Source organism: Aptenodytes patagonicus, chromosome 3 (assembly GCF_965638725.1).
Source record: "Aptenodytes patagonicus chromosome 3, bAptPat1.pri.cur, whole genome shotgun sequence".
Taxonomy (NCBI): Eukaryota; Metazoa; Chordata; class Aves; order Sphenisciformes; family Spheniscidae; genus Aptenodytes; species Aptenodytes patagonicus.
In genome coordinates this window covers 78,688,678-78,703,519 of record NC_134951.1, presented here as the reverse complement: position 1 = coordinate 78,703,519, position 14,842 = coordinate 78,688,678, and the positions used below count along the sequence as shown (strand labels likewise).

Below are 14,842 nucleotides of genomic sequence, written 5' to 3'. Positions count from 1 at the left end.
TTTTACATTTGTCTTCAGCTTTCTTTGTGGACCTTGTTATTTCCAAATCTTCACTGTCTGTTCATAAAACAGATCACCCAAGAAAATATGATGTGAGAAGACTGGTTGCTACTCCTATACCTGGATTTTGTGGCAATAGACAAGACTTGTCAGAGAACTGATGCAGGTCTGTGAAGATCTTGACCAAAATCATCCCAAAGGAGGGCTGATCTATTGAGGAGGATCACTGGTTTCAGTAGAAGTCTAGTCCCAGGTGAATTATGTGCCATGCTCCTGAGCAGATGTGTGCTGTCTGGGACTTTATACTTCCATTTCAATGTCATGTCGTCCACATTCCGATATATCTTCTGAGGTCTTGTTCCCTGCTTTCCTGTTCATTTACCTACCCAGACAACAGAGGCCTCTGAGAAGGTGCCAGTGTCCACTCTGTTTGTTTCAATCCCATTCGAAGGCCAGTTCCTTGTGCGCCAACAAGTTTTTTAGGTGCTGTCTCATCTTAGGATGGATGTAGAATTTCCTTGGTGCAGAATAGGAGCATAGGTAGAAACAAAGTTAACTTCTTGATGTTGAGGAAGCAGAAGCTGCAATGCTCTGTTGCTGTAGTTCAAAAATGTTTGCCTGGCTACTGTCACACCAGCAGGTCAGACAGGAGCCAGAGTTGCTGTGAGGGCCATACTACCAGTGGAATTAGACCTGAGGTGCTAAATACAACCTTGAAGATAAAGGTCCTAGAGGAACAGCACTAGAAACCTAGAGAAACCTGGAAACCAAGAACCCACACACACCAATCCGAGCTTTCTCGCTTTAATCTCCTCTTGTCTATCAATTTTCAGGTATTCTTTCAAAAAAATGGACTTTATTGAGAAGTGAATGAACTAGTTTTGGAAGCCGCAGAACTGATTTTCATTCTTACAGGGAAAAGAACTGATGCAGGATTAATTTCATAGAACCATGTGAGAGTAGAGGTTTGAGATCGCCATCTTGGACTTCAGAAGGCTGGAGGGTAGAGTTCAAAATGATGGTGACAGCATTGGCACAACTGTAGCTTCAGCACAGGAGCTGGTTAGCATCTCCTACCCTCCTGGACTGCTGCGTTCATGTTTCATTCAGATTTTTGTGTTGGAGAGATCTTTATTTTAAGATGGGTCAGAGTCAGTTCCCTTTGGTCTCTCATTCTCTTGAATTTTCTTGGGGCTCAGCCTGATTAGGAACAGGGGGATTTGTTAGTTCCCTTGAACTGGACATTGGAGACCTCACTAGCTATCACATCACATACTTTGAAAATCATTCTGGGCCTGAAAAGAGATTATAAAGGTTCATTTTACCTTGACCGAACATCTGGAGTTCATTCAGGTCCCTTTACTTTTTTTCACAGTCAGAACTTACCTTCACAGGGTAGGTTCCTGACAGTGGTAGATCTCATTTAACAGCGTGTTCAGACATACTTTCACTGTACCAAAACTGTTTGCACTTGTCTGACTCCTAGGACGATATACCTTTCAGAAGCCACCTCATCTTTTCACATCTATGTCTGAAAGTCAATAAGGGATCAGACAGTCTGAAGCAAAGACCTCCGTATGCAACGTTTTCGTCTTCTGCAGAACTGCTTCCCAGGGCCCTGTCCAGTCCACATTGAGCTTTATTCCAGTGCTGAAGCATCCAGGCACAATGTTGTGATGAGGAAGAGTTTTATTTTGGTATTTACTTTATTGAGGTGCTAGACTTAGTAATGTGTAAGATACTGCATGATGTCACCCACCGTTATATCACCCATGTAACCGGAGGAAAAAGGAATTTTCTGCAACTTCTGCTTATTTACTCATTCAACCATCCTTCCCTCCTCCTGTGAAGTCCCTGAAAATGTCCATGACCTCTGAGGCAGGGAGGATCTGAGAGAAGTCAGGTTCAAACCACTTGCAAGGGTTGCTAGGGGCTGGGCTTGGGCTTGTGCATGTTCCTATACACACCGCAGGGGTAACTAGAGATCAGCGCTCTAGCACTATGCTGCAAACACACTCGCACTGTGACTGTGCCCACAAACACATCCCAGAGACTTTCAGTTCCTGTAAGTAACCTATTTTTTTACTAAGTGTCTAGGCACCATCTTACAACCATCTATACAGTTTTAAGGCACCATCAGCTTCTCCACCCTTCCCCACGCCATTTCCATGCAGAGCCTTCTGAGTATGAAGACTGAACAAGCTGATGGTAATTTTTCTAAGGATTTTTTAATTATTCTTTTTTTGTTTTCCAGTCCTGTAACAATTACTGACCATGTAAAACCAGTTTGTTTGCCTGAAACCAGTCTGATGGTAGAAAGAAACACAGTATGTTTTCTAACTGCCTGGGAAAAAACAAGAGGTAAAGCATATTCGGTGTGGTTGAAAACTTAGGCAGGTTTTCAAATCCTATCCCAAAATATGTGCAGTGGTAGGACATGAAAAACAGATTTTACTTAAGATTTAACTAAGTTAGAGGTCACCAGGCAACATTATTCTTTTTATATCTTTCTCTCAGAGCTTGAATTTTCCCCCATCATTTCCCCCCCCCCGAGATAAGATGGCATCCCAGGAACTGTGAAGCCTTTGAGTCAGAGCTTGCTCAGATCCAGCCACCTTTGGGTGGAGTTCAAGCTGAAGATTTTTAATGTCAGTAAAACCCTTACCTGAATTTTGTTCACAATCTAGCATTAAAAAGACCTATGTGGTCTCCTGCTGCCCACCTCTCACTCTACCTGTGCTGAGGATTGAGAATACCCAGCCCTCTTTGACCCACTTTTGCTGCAGCAGGAGCTGATTCCCCATCCCTGTGGCTTCCAGCAGTGATGGTGGCATCTGCCCTCATTCAGTCCCAGCTCCCACGTACACACTTTTGGCCTTGCTGACCTACACGTAAGAGATGCCCTTCCCACCCTATTTGCCAGACAGCACCTTATTAATACTCCACCTGTAAATCAAAGCCAATGGGTTCTTCTATGTCTGTGCATCCACAGAATTAAAAAAAAGAAATGAACAGAACGTGTCCCTGTCTCTGAGTTTCACCATAAAAACCTTCCACATAGATTGCAGTACCTTTTTCCCCTTCTTGTGTCATTTATCTACAAAATTGATGCTCTGAAAATAATGCTTAAGAATAATCACTCTACTATTAGTGTAACTCATCAGCATTATCAAGAAACACTTTTCTTCAGGATAGACAGTATTTACCGGCTTTCCTCTCATCTTTTTTCCCTTTCTTACCTTGCATTTTTTTCTTTTTTGTTCAGCTTGCCACACGGTGGCAGCTGCTTCCTGTGTTCTAGTGCTCACAGCCACAAAAAAAATGGTACAAACGAGATTTTTTCTGGAAGTGCATTAGGATGGAAAAATCAACAGACCATTGTTGCATTTGGGCAGTGGGAAAGAGGGTCCTGCCATGTCATGCAACTAGTTCATGAAATCAGCAGGGGAGGGGGAGCAGACCCCCACATCTAAATAAACTGTGTTTTGGGAAAATTCAACCTTGGCTTCAGGAAAATTCTCCTTACCAAGAAAACACTATCTTTAGGCTTGAAAGAGTTCAAATAATGTAAAGTAAATCCAAGCTAACATTTTTTCCCCCTGAAACAAGCCATTGCTACTGCACCATAATGAAAGCCTACAAACGGACACAATGGCTCAGAATACTAAGCATCTAGTTTTATTTATTTTGTAACAATTTGCAAAGAAGAATAACCTCTGCTTGTTGAGGGTGGGTATGATCCAAGTACAAAAAAGTTGAAAGATATAATAAGGTCCTTCAAGGACCTCAGAGACTATAGTAGAGCTGGGGATGGATCCCAGTCCTTTCATTACTGAGGCTTCACTGGAGCACAATGCCCAGGCTACCCCTTATAACTGTTACATTTTCTTGGTTGTTCATAAAGGTTCCGATACAGACAACAGATTAAAAGACATGGAATTCCCCGTGCTTGAAAATAGAGTATGTAATCACCCTGAATTTCTGAATGGAAGTGTAAAAAATCATGAATTTTGTGGTGGATTTACTTTTGGAAGCATAGGTAACTGCCAGGTAAGAATAATCTAGCTTTGAGTGTAAGCAGGTCAAATGACAATTTGTACTTTCAGGGCTCAGAAATAGCTTCAGCAATTCAAGGCTTCTGCATGAAGCATAAGAACTGAAGTACACATAGCATTTTTTCTTCACTCACACAGTCAACCAGAATAGCAAGAAAATTGCACAGGGTAATTTTGCCTTCCTTTCAGAACTGCGTGCTGACATATCCTACTCATAGTAGCCTAGTGTTGTGAATACCCCATCCACCTGAAATAAAGCCTGTGATATACTACCTGGACCTCCCTTTGTTCCTAGAGACAGAGGGGAAACTACTGACTGTTTCTGGTGCAGCCTGGAGTTGTACCACATCTTTATTTAATCCCTTGATTAAATAAAGCTTGAAGTGCTTCCAGTTTTCTAATTTTCACAAATATATGAAAACACTTTTAAAATGTGGTTTTCTTAATGGAGGGTATCGTGTTGGGAGCTTTTCAATAAAAAGCTGGTAGCTACTTGGAGACAGAGTCAGAAAGCAAATGCTGCTCTGTCTGAGCAGGTGTTCAAGACTGCCGGTGCAAATGATGTCTTTGGGAGTGTGGACAGTGCCTTCATTGATAGGCGTACAGATCACTGGACGTAGGTATTCATCTCCTGCCATGCCTGGATTTTAAGAAACAGCGTTATAACAATTATATTCATTTTGTCCAGGATCAAGTAGGTCAGAGGATGTGGAAAATTGAGAAACTTCCTTTTTTTGTGTGTAATTGGCTTCACAGTGATCTGGGGACGTTCCCACATCCATGATTGGTGGTTGTGTCTCTCTTCTTCAGACCAGAGGAATGGCCTAGATGCTTGGAAACAACTTTCCCCCTCCCCCGTTTTTTTACTCCAGCAGGTCTAATAAAACACTCTCCCTCTCTCTACAGCCCTTGCCTCAGTCATGTTTTGAGGCCTTCAGAGTTACCACAATATTATTCCTGCCAGTATTTTGTTGTTTGCATGTCTAGTGCCTCCATCACTAAAGGAGTCACCTTATTCTCTCTTCTCCTCTCTAGGCTGAAGTTGGAGGACCTCTGGTCTGCCAAGATAAGGACAGATTTGTCCAATATGGAGTCACGTCTTGGGGACTGGACTGTACCCAGCCATCAAAGCCTGTTTTTGTCCGAATTCCTAATTTTGTTTCTTGGATCAAGAATGCAATGATTGCCCACTGAATCTCGATGCAGGCTAGCTTTTCTGGAAAGCAGTCCCTGTATCAGAAACAGCATTCCAAATATGGTTTTAAAATTGTAATAATTCATAAGAATCTTAAATAAATATCATTACTGGCTGAGCATAAGCAGTTATTGCAAAGCAATAGCCAAATTGACCAATTATTACTGTTGGTCAGTGTGTCTGTGTTGTGCCTGGGTAAGTCAACCATGTTGCATGTGGCAGCAGCTGTAAGGTTCCTACTTCACCCTTCTCTTTTGAGACATGCTCCAACGCATGAAAGTGGCTTCCTCTTTGTTCAGATACCCGCTTTTCTCCTCTGTGCATGCAAGCAGCTGGCCTATCTCTGTGTATAAGGTCTTCCCTGTGCAAGAAACTTTATCCCATATCAGGCCTGTCCCTGTACCCATCACTGGCATCTGCTCCCCTTTCTGTGCTGCTCCAGGAATAAGAAAGTAACAACCAAACTCAGCCACTGCCTTGGGTAAGAAAAGGCCAAGCTAGACTGTGCCCTTGCTGCCAGGAGCTGGATGAAGGCCTGGTGAGGTTGCTTCTTCTTGGGGCTAATTCCCCCCACTCTCACCACCCAAGCAGAGCTTTGTGCTGTGCTGTGCAATCATCTAACCTTCGTAGATTAGATGCTTGCATGGAAAAAACAACTATCCACTACAGCGGGCAAAGCAGTGAGTTGGATGGCATATAGTATGGGTCACATGTCTGTGAGGCACTAACACAGAAATCCTGCTCTCACTTGTGACACCAACAGTTCAGCCCTGACATAGAGTTCAGGAATTAAAAGAAACTGCTCTTTCAGTTTATTTCCAGAAGAGGCAAGGATGTCTCAGAGGGCTGGACAAGTGAAGCCAGGGCGCTGGTGTTTGCCTTATCAAGCTTGGCAGCTCATGCTCCTGTGCGCTCTGTGGCAGGGAGGTGGAAAAAGAAAGGGCACCCCCAGGTTAGTCAAGCCTCCCAGAGTCACGGAACCTGGCCTCGTTGCCACCCAGAGCAATGGAAAAGGACTGCTATTGAAGCTGTCAGGAAAGGCTGGGTTAGAGAAAGGCTCTTCAAGCAGTGACCAAAGGCAATTGCTGAGTGGGACATGCTCCAGCAGCATCAGAAATCAACAGAAACCCACCTGTCCCGTTGACTCCAAGTCAGTTACCAAAGCTAGTTCCAGCATTTTCAGCTGTTGTTCCAATTTTCTGTGTATCATTTAAAAACATACCACTTCCAAACAGCATATGTATAGCAGAAGAAATGTACACCTCCTACGGACCTGTAATCTGAACAAGGATTTCTGTATTTTTTTAGTCTTCCAGTTGTTTGCCTGATTTAAAGTATATTATAAATCTGTATCTAGTATTTAGGTACTTTATTATAAGAACTCTACAGAGATCAGGCTCTATAAACTCATTTTGGGATTTTTAAAAAGCTAGAGTGAAAAAAAAAATTTGCCGACTCTCTACTCACTCCTTGATCTTCTCTATCAGTTCTTTATGGTTTCCATTATGACCCACTCATCAGTTTCCTTTGCTCATCATGATACTGTTTGAATAGCTGTTCTTTAACTCAGTCTTTCTTGACAGCATCTTTTTCTTGGATTCCTTCCAGATCCTGAATATTGTCCCCCTCTCTGACCTCCTGCTCTCCTTTCATCCAGTCTGCCCTTGGTTGTGTACCCCCACAGCAGCCATAGGAACAGGCCACCTTTTTAAAGGACGTGGCCCTTAGTGTGAAGTTTCTCACCCTATCACAGACCTCTGTGCTCTGACCCAGAGGAGCTGGAGATGTTGGTGAGTCTCTTCCACTTTTCCCTGTGCGATCAGCTGAACATGTAACAGGCTGTTACAGGGGAGCGTGTTTCAGGCTACAACCACTTCTGCAGCCTGTTGTTACCATTCACCTCACTTAATCAACCTATGAGACAGGGTTGGAGAAAAAGCTGAAGTGTGAACCCAGAAACAGATCTTTTTGCTCTGTCATCAATATAATGCACTCTCTAGTTGCACAAGTTTTCTGCTCAAGTACAGTACTCGGTGCATCTCTCCCTAGTTGTCCTGTGGTAATACAGCCCCAAAGGCTTTTCTTGAGTTGTATGCTCAGTAAACTTGGATACTTTCAGAACCTGTTGAGCGCAATGTTTCCTGGAGCACATGAAAGGCTTGCTGCCATCTGGCACTTGCTTTCTATTCCCCGTGTACTGTTTTTGTAAGTTCTGCCAGTAGTGCTGTTCCTTCAAAAAACATTGGCACAAATTCTCTGTAATAACTGGCCAGACCCAGAAATTGTTCCTGTTTCTCTTGGTGCCTGTAAGCCATTCCCCAGTGCCTGTAGGCATTGCCTAGTGGAAATTTCAGGTATTTGGTACCATCTTTTGCTAGCAGATGCTGAACTGTGCCTGCTGGGGGTCTGCTAACCTAGGCGATACCATTGCCTGCAGAGGTTTTGTACGGTCTGCCTGTAATTCACAGATTGCAGTAGCACAGACGTGTGCAGCTGCATAGTCTTCGTGGAACCCAACAACCCAGCACGTTTGTCACTGAAATGCTGCAGCTGTTTCATGTAAACCAAAGGCTATTGTTCTTGATTTCAAGGTTTAAAAAAGGCCGTTCTCCCCAGATGCTCTTGTCAGAGTACCTGTCAATACTATTTGGTATTGACCAAATAGTCAATATACCAATAGCTCTCCCTGGACACTAATAAATATGACAATTTTCATGTCACTATGCATCACATTTGGAAATTCGGTTTCGTTCCCAGAAATCCGTGTGATTCATTAGCAGTCCATCCTCTTGCTACAGGATGTTTTCAGGGGCTGAAGACTCTCTTTGGCCTTCACTTTACAATATTTTCTGAATCTTCTTTGACTTGATTCCGCAGTTATTTGAGTCTTTTCTGGGTGTCATTTTGTGACTTGGTTTGGGTTTTTTTTAGCTTTTATGAGAATACAGTCTGGAAATCCTGCATTATTTTCTCCGGCTGAGAAAATGACTGTGGTTTTAGCTGTTCTCTTGCAGCATGGGAATTCTTGATTTACTATCATCTTGATTTACTGTCATCTGTCCTGGTTTTGGCACGTAGGGATACACTACTTCTGGCAAGGCTTTTTGCATTTTCCAGTCTTTTAGTTGACTAAATAATAAATCTATTTTTATATTTACAGTGCAACTCATTACTACTAGGACTGTGTCAATACATTGTCACAGAAGTTAGGAACTTGGACCCTAATTCTGATAATAACACCAGCACTTTGTCATCAGATGGCACCCTGCATCCTTGGTACACAAGTACCATCCTCTGTTTCATCCGTGCTTCTTGGGTCTGCTTCGGTGCACTGTGTGCTCTTACTCTGTCACGCTTGCAAATGTACCACTGGATTTTTTTGGTTTCCTGTACCTTAAGCCTGTAGACAACTGCAGCACTTCAAACCTTTCTGAGTGCTAGAAGTGCACTTTCTTCAAGAAGCTATCTTATACAAGATGTTACAAGACTAATGGGCAGTTTGTAACTAGGGAAGGTGTTGCAGACCTTGAAACCAAGTTTGGAAAAAAAGTTATGAAGATAACTCCAGTTGCTCACAGCATGATCTGGTTAAGTTTTCACTCCACTTTCATCCACCTTCCACCTAGTTATTTGTGATGAATCTTATATTTCTGCACTTTCTTTGGCAAAAATAGAACATGATATGCTACAGTCTTTTGGACACATGGCATATGTAAATGGCATATCTTCCAGAAATTTACTTTGAGTTAAAATATGATAAGAGCAAACGATAAAGCTGATCAGCATATTACCCATGATTTCTAATGTAAAATTTCCTGATCTTAGCTCAGGAGTTTACATGAGAATCGGGGAAAAAAACCCAAACAAACAACTTTTCCGATACTGCCTCCAGCAAATGCAAGCTGTGGAATCTAATGGCAAGGTCTTTTTGCACAGGGGCATAAAAATGTTTAAAGAATAAAGGAATTTTAAACAACATCTATTAAACTGGAGCCATCATAAACACTTCTATAAACTGCTTGTGTCCTGGTTTCGGCAGGGCTAGAGTTAATTTCCTTCCTAGTAGCTGGTACAGTGCTGTGGTTTGGATTTAGGATGAGAACAAAGTTGATAACGCACCGATGTTTTAGTTGTTGCTAAGTAATGCTTACACTAGCCAGGGACTTTTTAATTTCCCATGCTCTACCGACTGAGAAGGCTGGGGGTGCACAAGAAGCTGGGAGGGGGCACAGCCAGGACAGCTGACCCAAACTGGCCCAAGGGACATTCCATACCATGTGACGTCATGCTCAGTACATGAACTGGGGAAAGCTGGCCGGGGGGGCCGCTGCTCAGGGACTGGCTGGGCATCGGTCGGCGGGTGGTGAGCAATTGCACTGTGCATCACTTGCTTTGTGTATTATTATTATTATTATTATATTATCATTTTATTTCAATTATTAAACTGTTTTTACCTCAACCCACGAGTTTTTCTCACTTGTGCTCTTCCAATTCTCTCCCCCATCCCACCGGGGGAGGGGGGGGAGTGAGCGAGCGGCTGCGTAGTGCTCAGTTGCTGACTGAGGTTAAACCACGACAGCTTGTAAACAAAGAAGATGTTATTGTGTGTTATACTCACACACATAACACACACACTCACACGTGCACACACACACACAATCTGCCAAAATATTAAACTAAATCTGAAGGTGATATTCTCATCTCGCTGACATATTGTTCAAAATCTCATTGACTCAAGTGGCTTGAAGTGATCCCATTCAACACAGCCTTGAATGGAATATAACAACATTGTTTGCTGCCTTGCCCTTTTAGCATTTTATTTCAATAAGATTAAACTGGTTAGAACATCCTTCCTTTATCCAAGTTAATGAGTCAAGAACAAGCATGGAAATAAAGCAACATGCAAGTGACAAGTAGAAACTGCACTGGTAATTTCAATATATACATTGTGTGGAAAATAGAGGTTGCTTGTTCCTCTTTTCCGAAACTGTCATAGAAGCAAGAAGCTATAAACATTCATCCTATTTCAGTGACATTTCTAGACAGCCGATTTCATCACTAGCTTTAACCATCAGTAAACAATACACCGCTGCAGGGATCATTGTATATAACTGCGTAAGTGTGTAGAAAAAAAACAGAACAGCACCTTACAAATAGCAGGCCTTTGCTGGGGTCTTTGGAGGCACTTGGGCAATTGTTGGGTAAAATGCAAAATCTCTCCACACGTTCTCTCCTCTGCTTTTCTTACCAGAAGTGGAATAGTGGTTATGCTTCTTTTCTTCTTTTTCTCTTCTACATTCTGCTACCAGATAGCCCTCACCCTCATCCAAGGACTCCCCAGTAACACCAGACATTTTGAACAGAGTGGTCAAAGAGTCAAGCTGCACCATTATGTGTGAGAGGAAGGACTGATAAGAGTTCAAAAACCCTCCCTCCGCATGGGCTCCAGAACAGCCGTCACAGCTGAGTCCTGTGATTTGGGGCAGCGGAGACAGGAACTACGTGCCAAAAGTGTAGCCGTGACCTGCCAGGCACCAGTCTTTGAGGAGCCTCAGTGCAAACAGATACTCACTTTCTTATAGACTCTTCCAAGAAGAAAACAGAATTAAAAAGAAAAATAGACATACAGGTTGCATTTCAGGCCCTATTATATAGTGCTTCTCCATTTCTGTTGTGCAGCCCCACATGTAAAGAGTGACTAGCACTCGCAGGCAGGGTGGTGATTGCGGTACGCTAGGAGAATAACAAAATCCAGAAAGGACAAGGTTGCCTGCAGGACATGTGCTCCCACGAACAGAAACGTGGAGTAGGCTACAGTAGATCACTGCGGTGGTTTTGCGGAACCGTTTCCCAAAGCAGTGCTACTGCTGGGCATTACATGCGGGGACACTCGGGCAGGACTCAAAGCTGCCCACTGGGTCGCTCTGCTGTATGCCATCCTTTAGCTTAGCTATGGTTTCTCCAAAGCTCTCTGTCTAGGACATGGAGAATGCTTTTGCCCTCCTACCTAGCGGTGACATGATGAAGTTGTCCCTCATGTACAAAGAGCTCTAGCACACTGCATGCTAAATGCCACTGCTGCTGAACTGGGCACTATTTCTAAATATTTACAGCTGAATTCACTCTTCAGCTGCTTACTTTTAAGGCAGGGGAAAGGACTGCATTTTCTCTTAGTCATCTCCAGTAAAGGCTGCTGTCAGGTTCTCTATGGCATTAATGCTTTTCACAGCTCTGTTAAAGGCAATTGCAGGGTCCCTGTTTTTCCAGATATTTTTTCAGCAACACAGAAACCCCAATAGTTAATTCTTTAGATCTTTCTACTCTAAATGACACTCAGTTTGCTCACTTCCTAACCTCTCTGCTTCTCATATGTCTGTCTGACTTTATTCTGCTGATTTCTGATATTTGGCAGCAGCCAGAACAAATGAACATCTCAAAGACTAAAACTTTCACTACTGGAAAAACATCTTCTCTGTCTCTCCTTACTGTCACTGTCACTTTCCTTTCCTTGAATACGTTAGCTTCTATGGCCAGAAATTGCAGAGATGAGCTTATCCACCAGGTCTTCTGCCCTCTGTGTTCCTTCAGGTCTAGGGCAAGGACAGATTTTATTTTTAACTTGGCTACCTTTTTCCTTCCTGAACCCTTCCCACCTTAGCCACAGCAGCACCTGCCGCTAGAAACCATCTACATTATCCCTCTGGGGCCACTGCCCAAAGTGCCCTCTGGCTCTGTGAATCAGGGCTATGTAAGTCTCACTTTGTCACTCGTTCTGATTGTCTTTGAAAAGACAGTAAAAATACCTTCCTTATTTCCCAACTGCCCATGGATCTATGCCACACCATCACCCTTTGGAGCTCTTACATGAGCTCCTCTAGTTCACGCTCATCCCAGTCTTGCAGCTGTGCCCTTCCTTAGAGCTGCCATTTGAGATTTTCCCCTCCAAACAACTGAATCTTGCCTTTGGTCCTTTCTCCTCTTAGCAAATCGCTGATATCTAAGTGGCTGATTTATGGCATTTTCTGATTCTGAAATTTAGGGGAATTGGGTTTATGTGAATTTATTCAATAAGGTGTGACCTGTGGTCTGACATTGTTTGCAATTTCTTTTGCAGGGGATTTTTCTGAGCTGACAGTAAACCCAATTTCAAGGGTCAACTTCTATTTAAAAAGCCTCCTACTGTTGTTTGTATTTTAACCACTGTGCTAACTAATGTACCCTGACTCTGAAATCAGATCTGATAAACTTCCACCTACGGTAGGCCTCACAGTGGTCAAATAAACGAGAACAAACACCACAAGACCAGAACTTGAGAAAGATTTAGGCACTTGGATCTTATGAGGGAAAAGAGGAAAGGAGGAGAGGCACAAAAGGAGACAGTTTACAACAGCTCATTTCAAACACAATGCCTTGAGAGGTCACATGCTTGTCACAAAGCAGCAGTGAGGTGTGCCAGTCTGGCAGATGAAAGACACTTCTCCTGTTTTGACATTTTCACGTGGAAAACTTACAGAATGAGCATTTTTGTACCAGGATCGATTGTTGGCAGTATCCCCATGTCCAGTTCTCCAGGATCAGATACATTAAGACAAAGATATATAATATTTGTCCAAATCCACATTGCCATCCTTGAAAGGAATGGCAATACAAGTGTGTTTTTTTCTTTCCTCAGAAATAAATCAGGAGCAGCTGCACTGAATCAGATGCATATCAACCAGGTTCAAGGCAGTGAGATTGAGAGAAGAGCCGGACCCAAGCCTAAAAGTGGAAACTGCTATAGACCTGAAGGAGTATATGTAGACCTTTAACATGAGGAAAGCTTGCAAAAGAGTTCTTGTTTACATGATGCATGCAGATGTTCCCAAACTATCCTGGACGCAGTGACATGTTAACACACCTTTAGCTACCACAATGAGCTCCTTTGGTTTTGAAAACCTATAGGAAAAGCTGATCTGATTAAAATCTCTAAAACATCCTGTTTATCAGAGAGTTTTACAAACTCAGTTAAAACTCAAGGTTTTTTAAATCCTCTCCCATGCAGGAGAAACAGCTACATGTAACCCACATATGCAGCTTTTTTCGTACACTTTAACCACCAGATGTGTACCATAATGCAGTAACCCAGTGAATACCTCAGTGGAAATGAGGGATACAGAAGGATGGGGAAGGTGCCAGAGGTGCTGGGGAGGGCAGAGCTGTGCAGAAAACAAATTTTGCACTGGAGTAAGGAAAAACCACTATCTGATATCTGATGGGAAGGAGGCATGGGGATTGGCGAGCAGATGCTGGCTGTCGCTGGGGACAAGACAGTGGCCAAGGCGTTGGGGGATGTGGGGCAGGAGAGAGGGAACCCAGGATCTGGAGCGAGAATTGAAGATGGGGTTAAGATTGTTAAAATCATGTGAGACTAAACCAGACTTGAGTACCTTTCAAAAGCCTACTTGCTAGTGAAGCCTACTTTGTATTCTGCTCCTTCATTTTATCCTTCTTTCCCCATGAGTAATTGTTCCTAAACTCGATAAGCCAGATCCCACATATAATTGCACAGTACCCAACCCCTTCTCTCTGTCACCCTTCAGGTGTTTCCCTGAGCTGAGTCCAGCTCCCATCAGCTCCTCTCTTGGGCCTATCTACTTTGTTTCCCTGGCCCAGCGTTAGTGGTCTCCCAAGGCTCTACAGATATACAACGCTTTGCTGTTGTTCACAAGTTGCGTTAAAACAGCTTCAGGCACAGAAGACAACCAGATAACATGGTATTACAGCACCCTACAGGAAGAAAATAGCACAGGACTACAAGCAGGATCAGCTCTAGATTTTTCACACAATCTGTAAAATAGCAGCTAATCTGGTTCCCATACTAGAATGCCTCTCTTATGTATTTACTCCTGTACCCCTAGCTTTTTTCCAAGCCCTCAGTGCGATGTAATTTCTACTTAAAGTAAGCAGGACAACAAGGATGTGGATAGCCTCACTAGTTTTTAGAAGGAACTCATGATTCTATGAACTTTTTGCCTTCAATTGCAGATGTCTGAACTGTGTGACCTAGCAGCGTCCATTCCAGCCTGTTTTCCTCGTCCAGTATTCAGCCCCTTCCTGCCTCTGGTGAGTCACTAGCACATTTGATTTGACAAGTTGTTTTGAAGCAACACCAGTGACCTAACATGCAAGAGAAGCCATGAAATGGTGCTGCAGTGCAACTTTTCCAAGGCAAAGGCCACTTGGGAAATGCAGAGTGAGCTGATGTTGAAATCAGGATAACACATGGATGAGCAAAGTCTGCCACCCTCGCTGGATGAGTTTATGCATGCAGTGTGAGGTTAAATGTCTGGTAAGGAAGAACATTAAATAGCTATCTATCAGTCTTAAACCTAAAGTTATGCTATTGAACTAAAATGAACTCTAAGTCTTACTCCCAAATAGAAGAAAAAAAGAAAGCCTAGGTCAAGGAAACATATGAGAGAAGGAATTCTTTAATAAAAAAGTAAAATTCAACTATTTTACAGAGTTACTATATCTGGATCTGATAATAGTGCTTACCCTGAGATTAAATGGAACTTGGTCCTTATAAATCAATACAGGTATGCATGGCTGA

At 42.9% G+C, this 14,842-nt stretch overlaps 1 protein-coding gene across 5 annotated transcripts in view; it reads left to right on the top strand.

Annotated features, from left to right (window-relative positions):
* LOC143158242 (plasminogen-like) overlaps positions 1 to 14,352 on the top strand; it is a 38,932-nt gene extending 24,580 nt beyond the window's left edge. The window contains exons 17-19 of one of the 5 annotated variants that reach the window (XM_076333940.1): positions 2,255 to 2,361; positions 3,905 to 4,050; positions 5,091 to 5,368. In XM_076333940.1, the coding sequence (XP_076190055.1) occupies positions 2,255 to 2,361; positions 3,905 to 4,050; positions 5,091 to 5,249 (412 nt within the window). In that variant the 3' untranslated portion in view covers positions 5,250 to 5,368. Of the gene's footprint in view, positions 1 to 72; positions 383 to 2,123; positions 2,200 to 2,254; positions 2,362 to 3,904; positions 4,051 to 5,090; positions 5,369 to 14,274 lie in introns of those variants that run through there. The other 4 variants (XM_076333943.1, XM_076333941.1, XM_076333942.1 and 1 more) reach the window with 4 other exon arrangements.
* Positions 14,353 to 14,842: the final 490 nt, after the last annotated feature.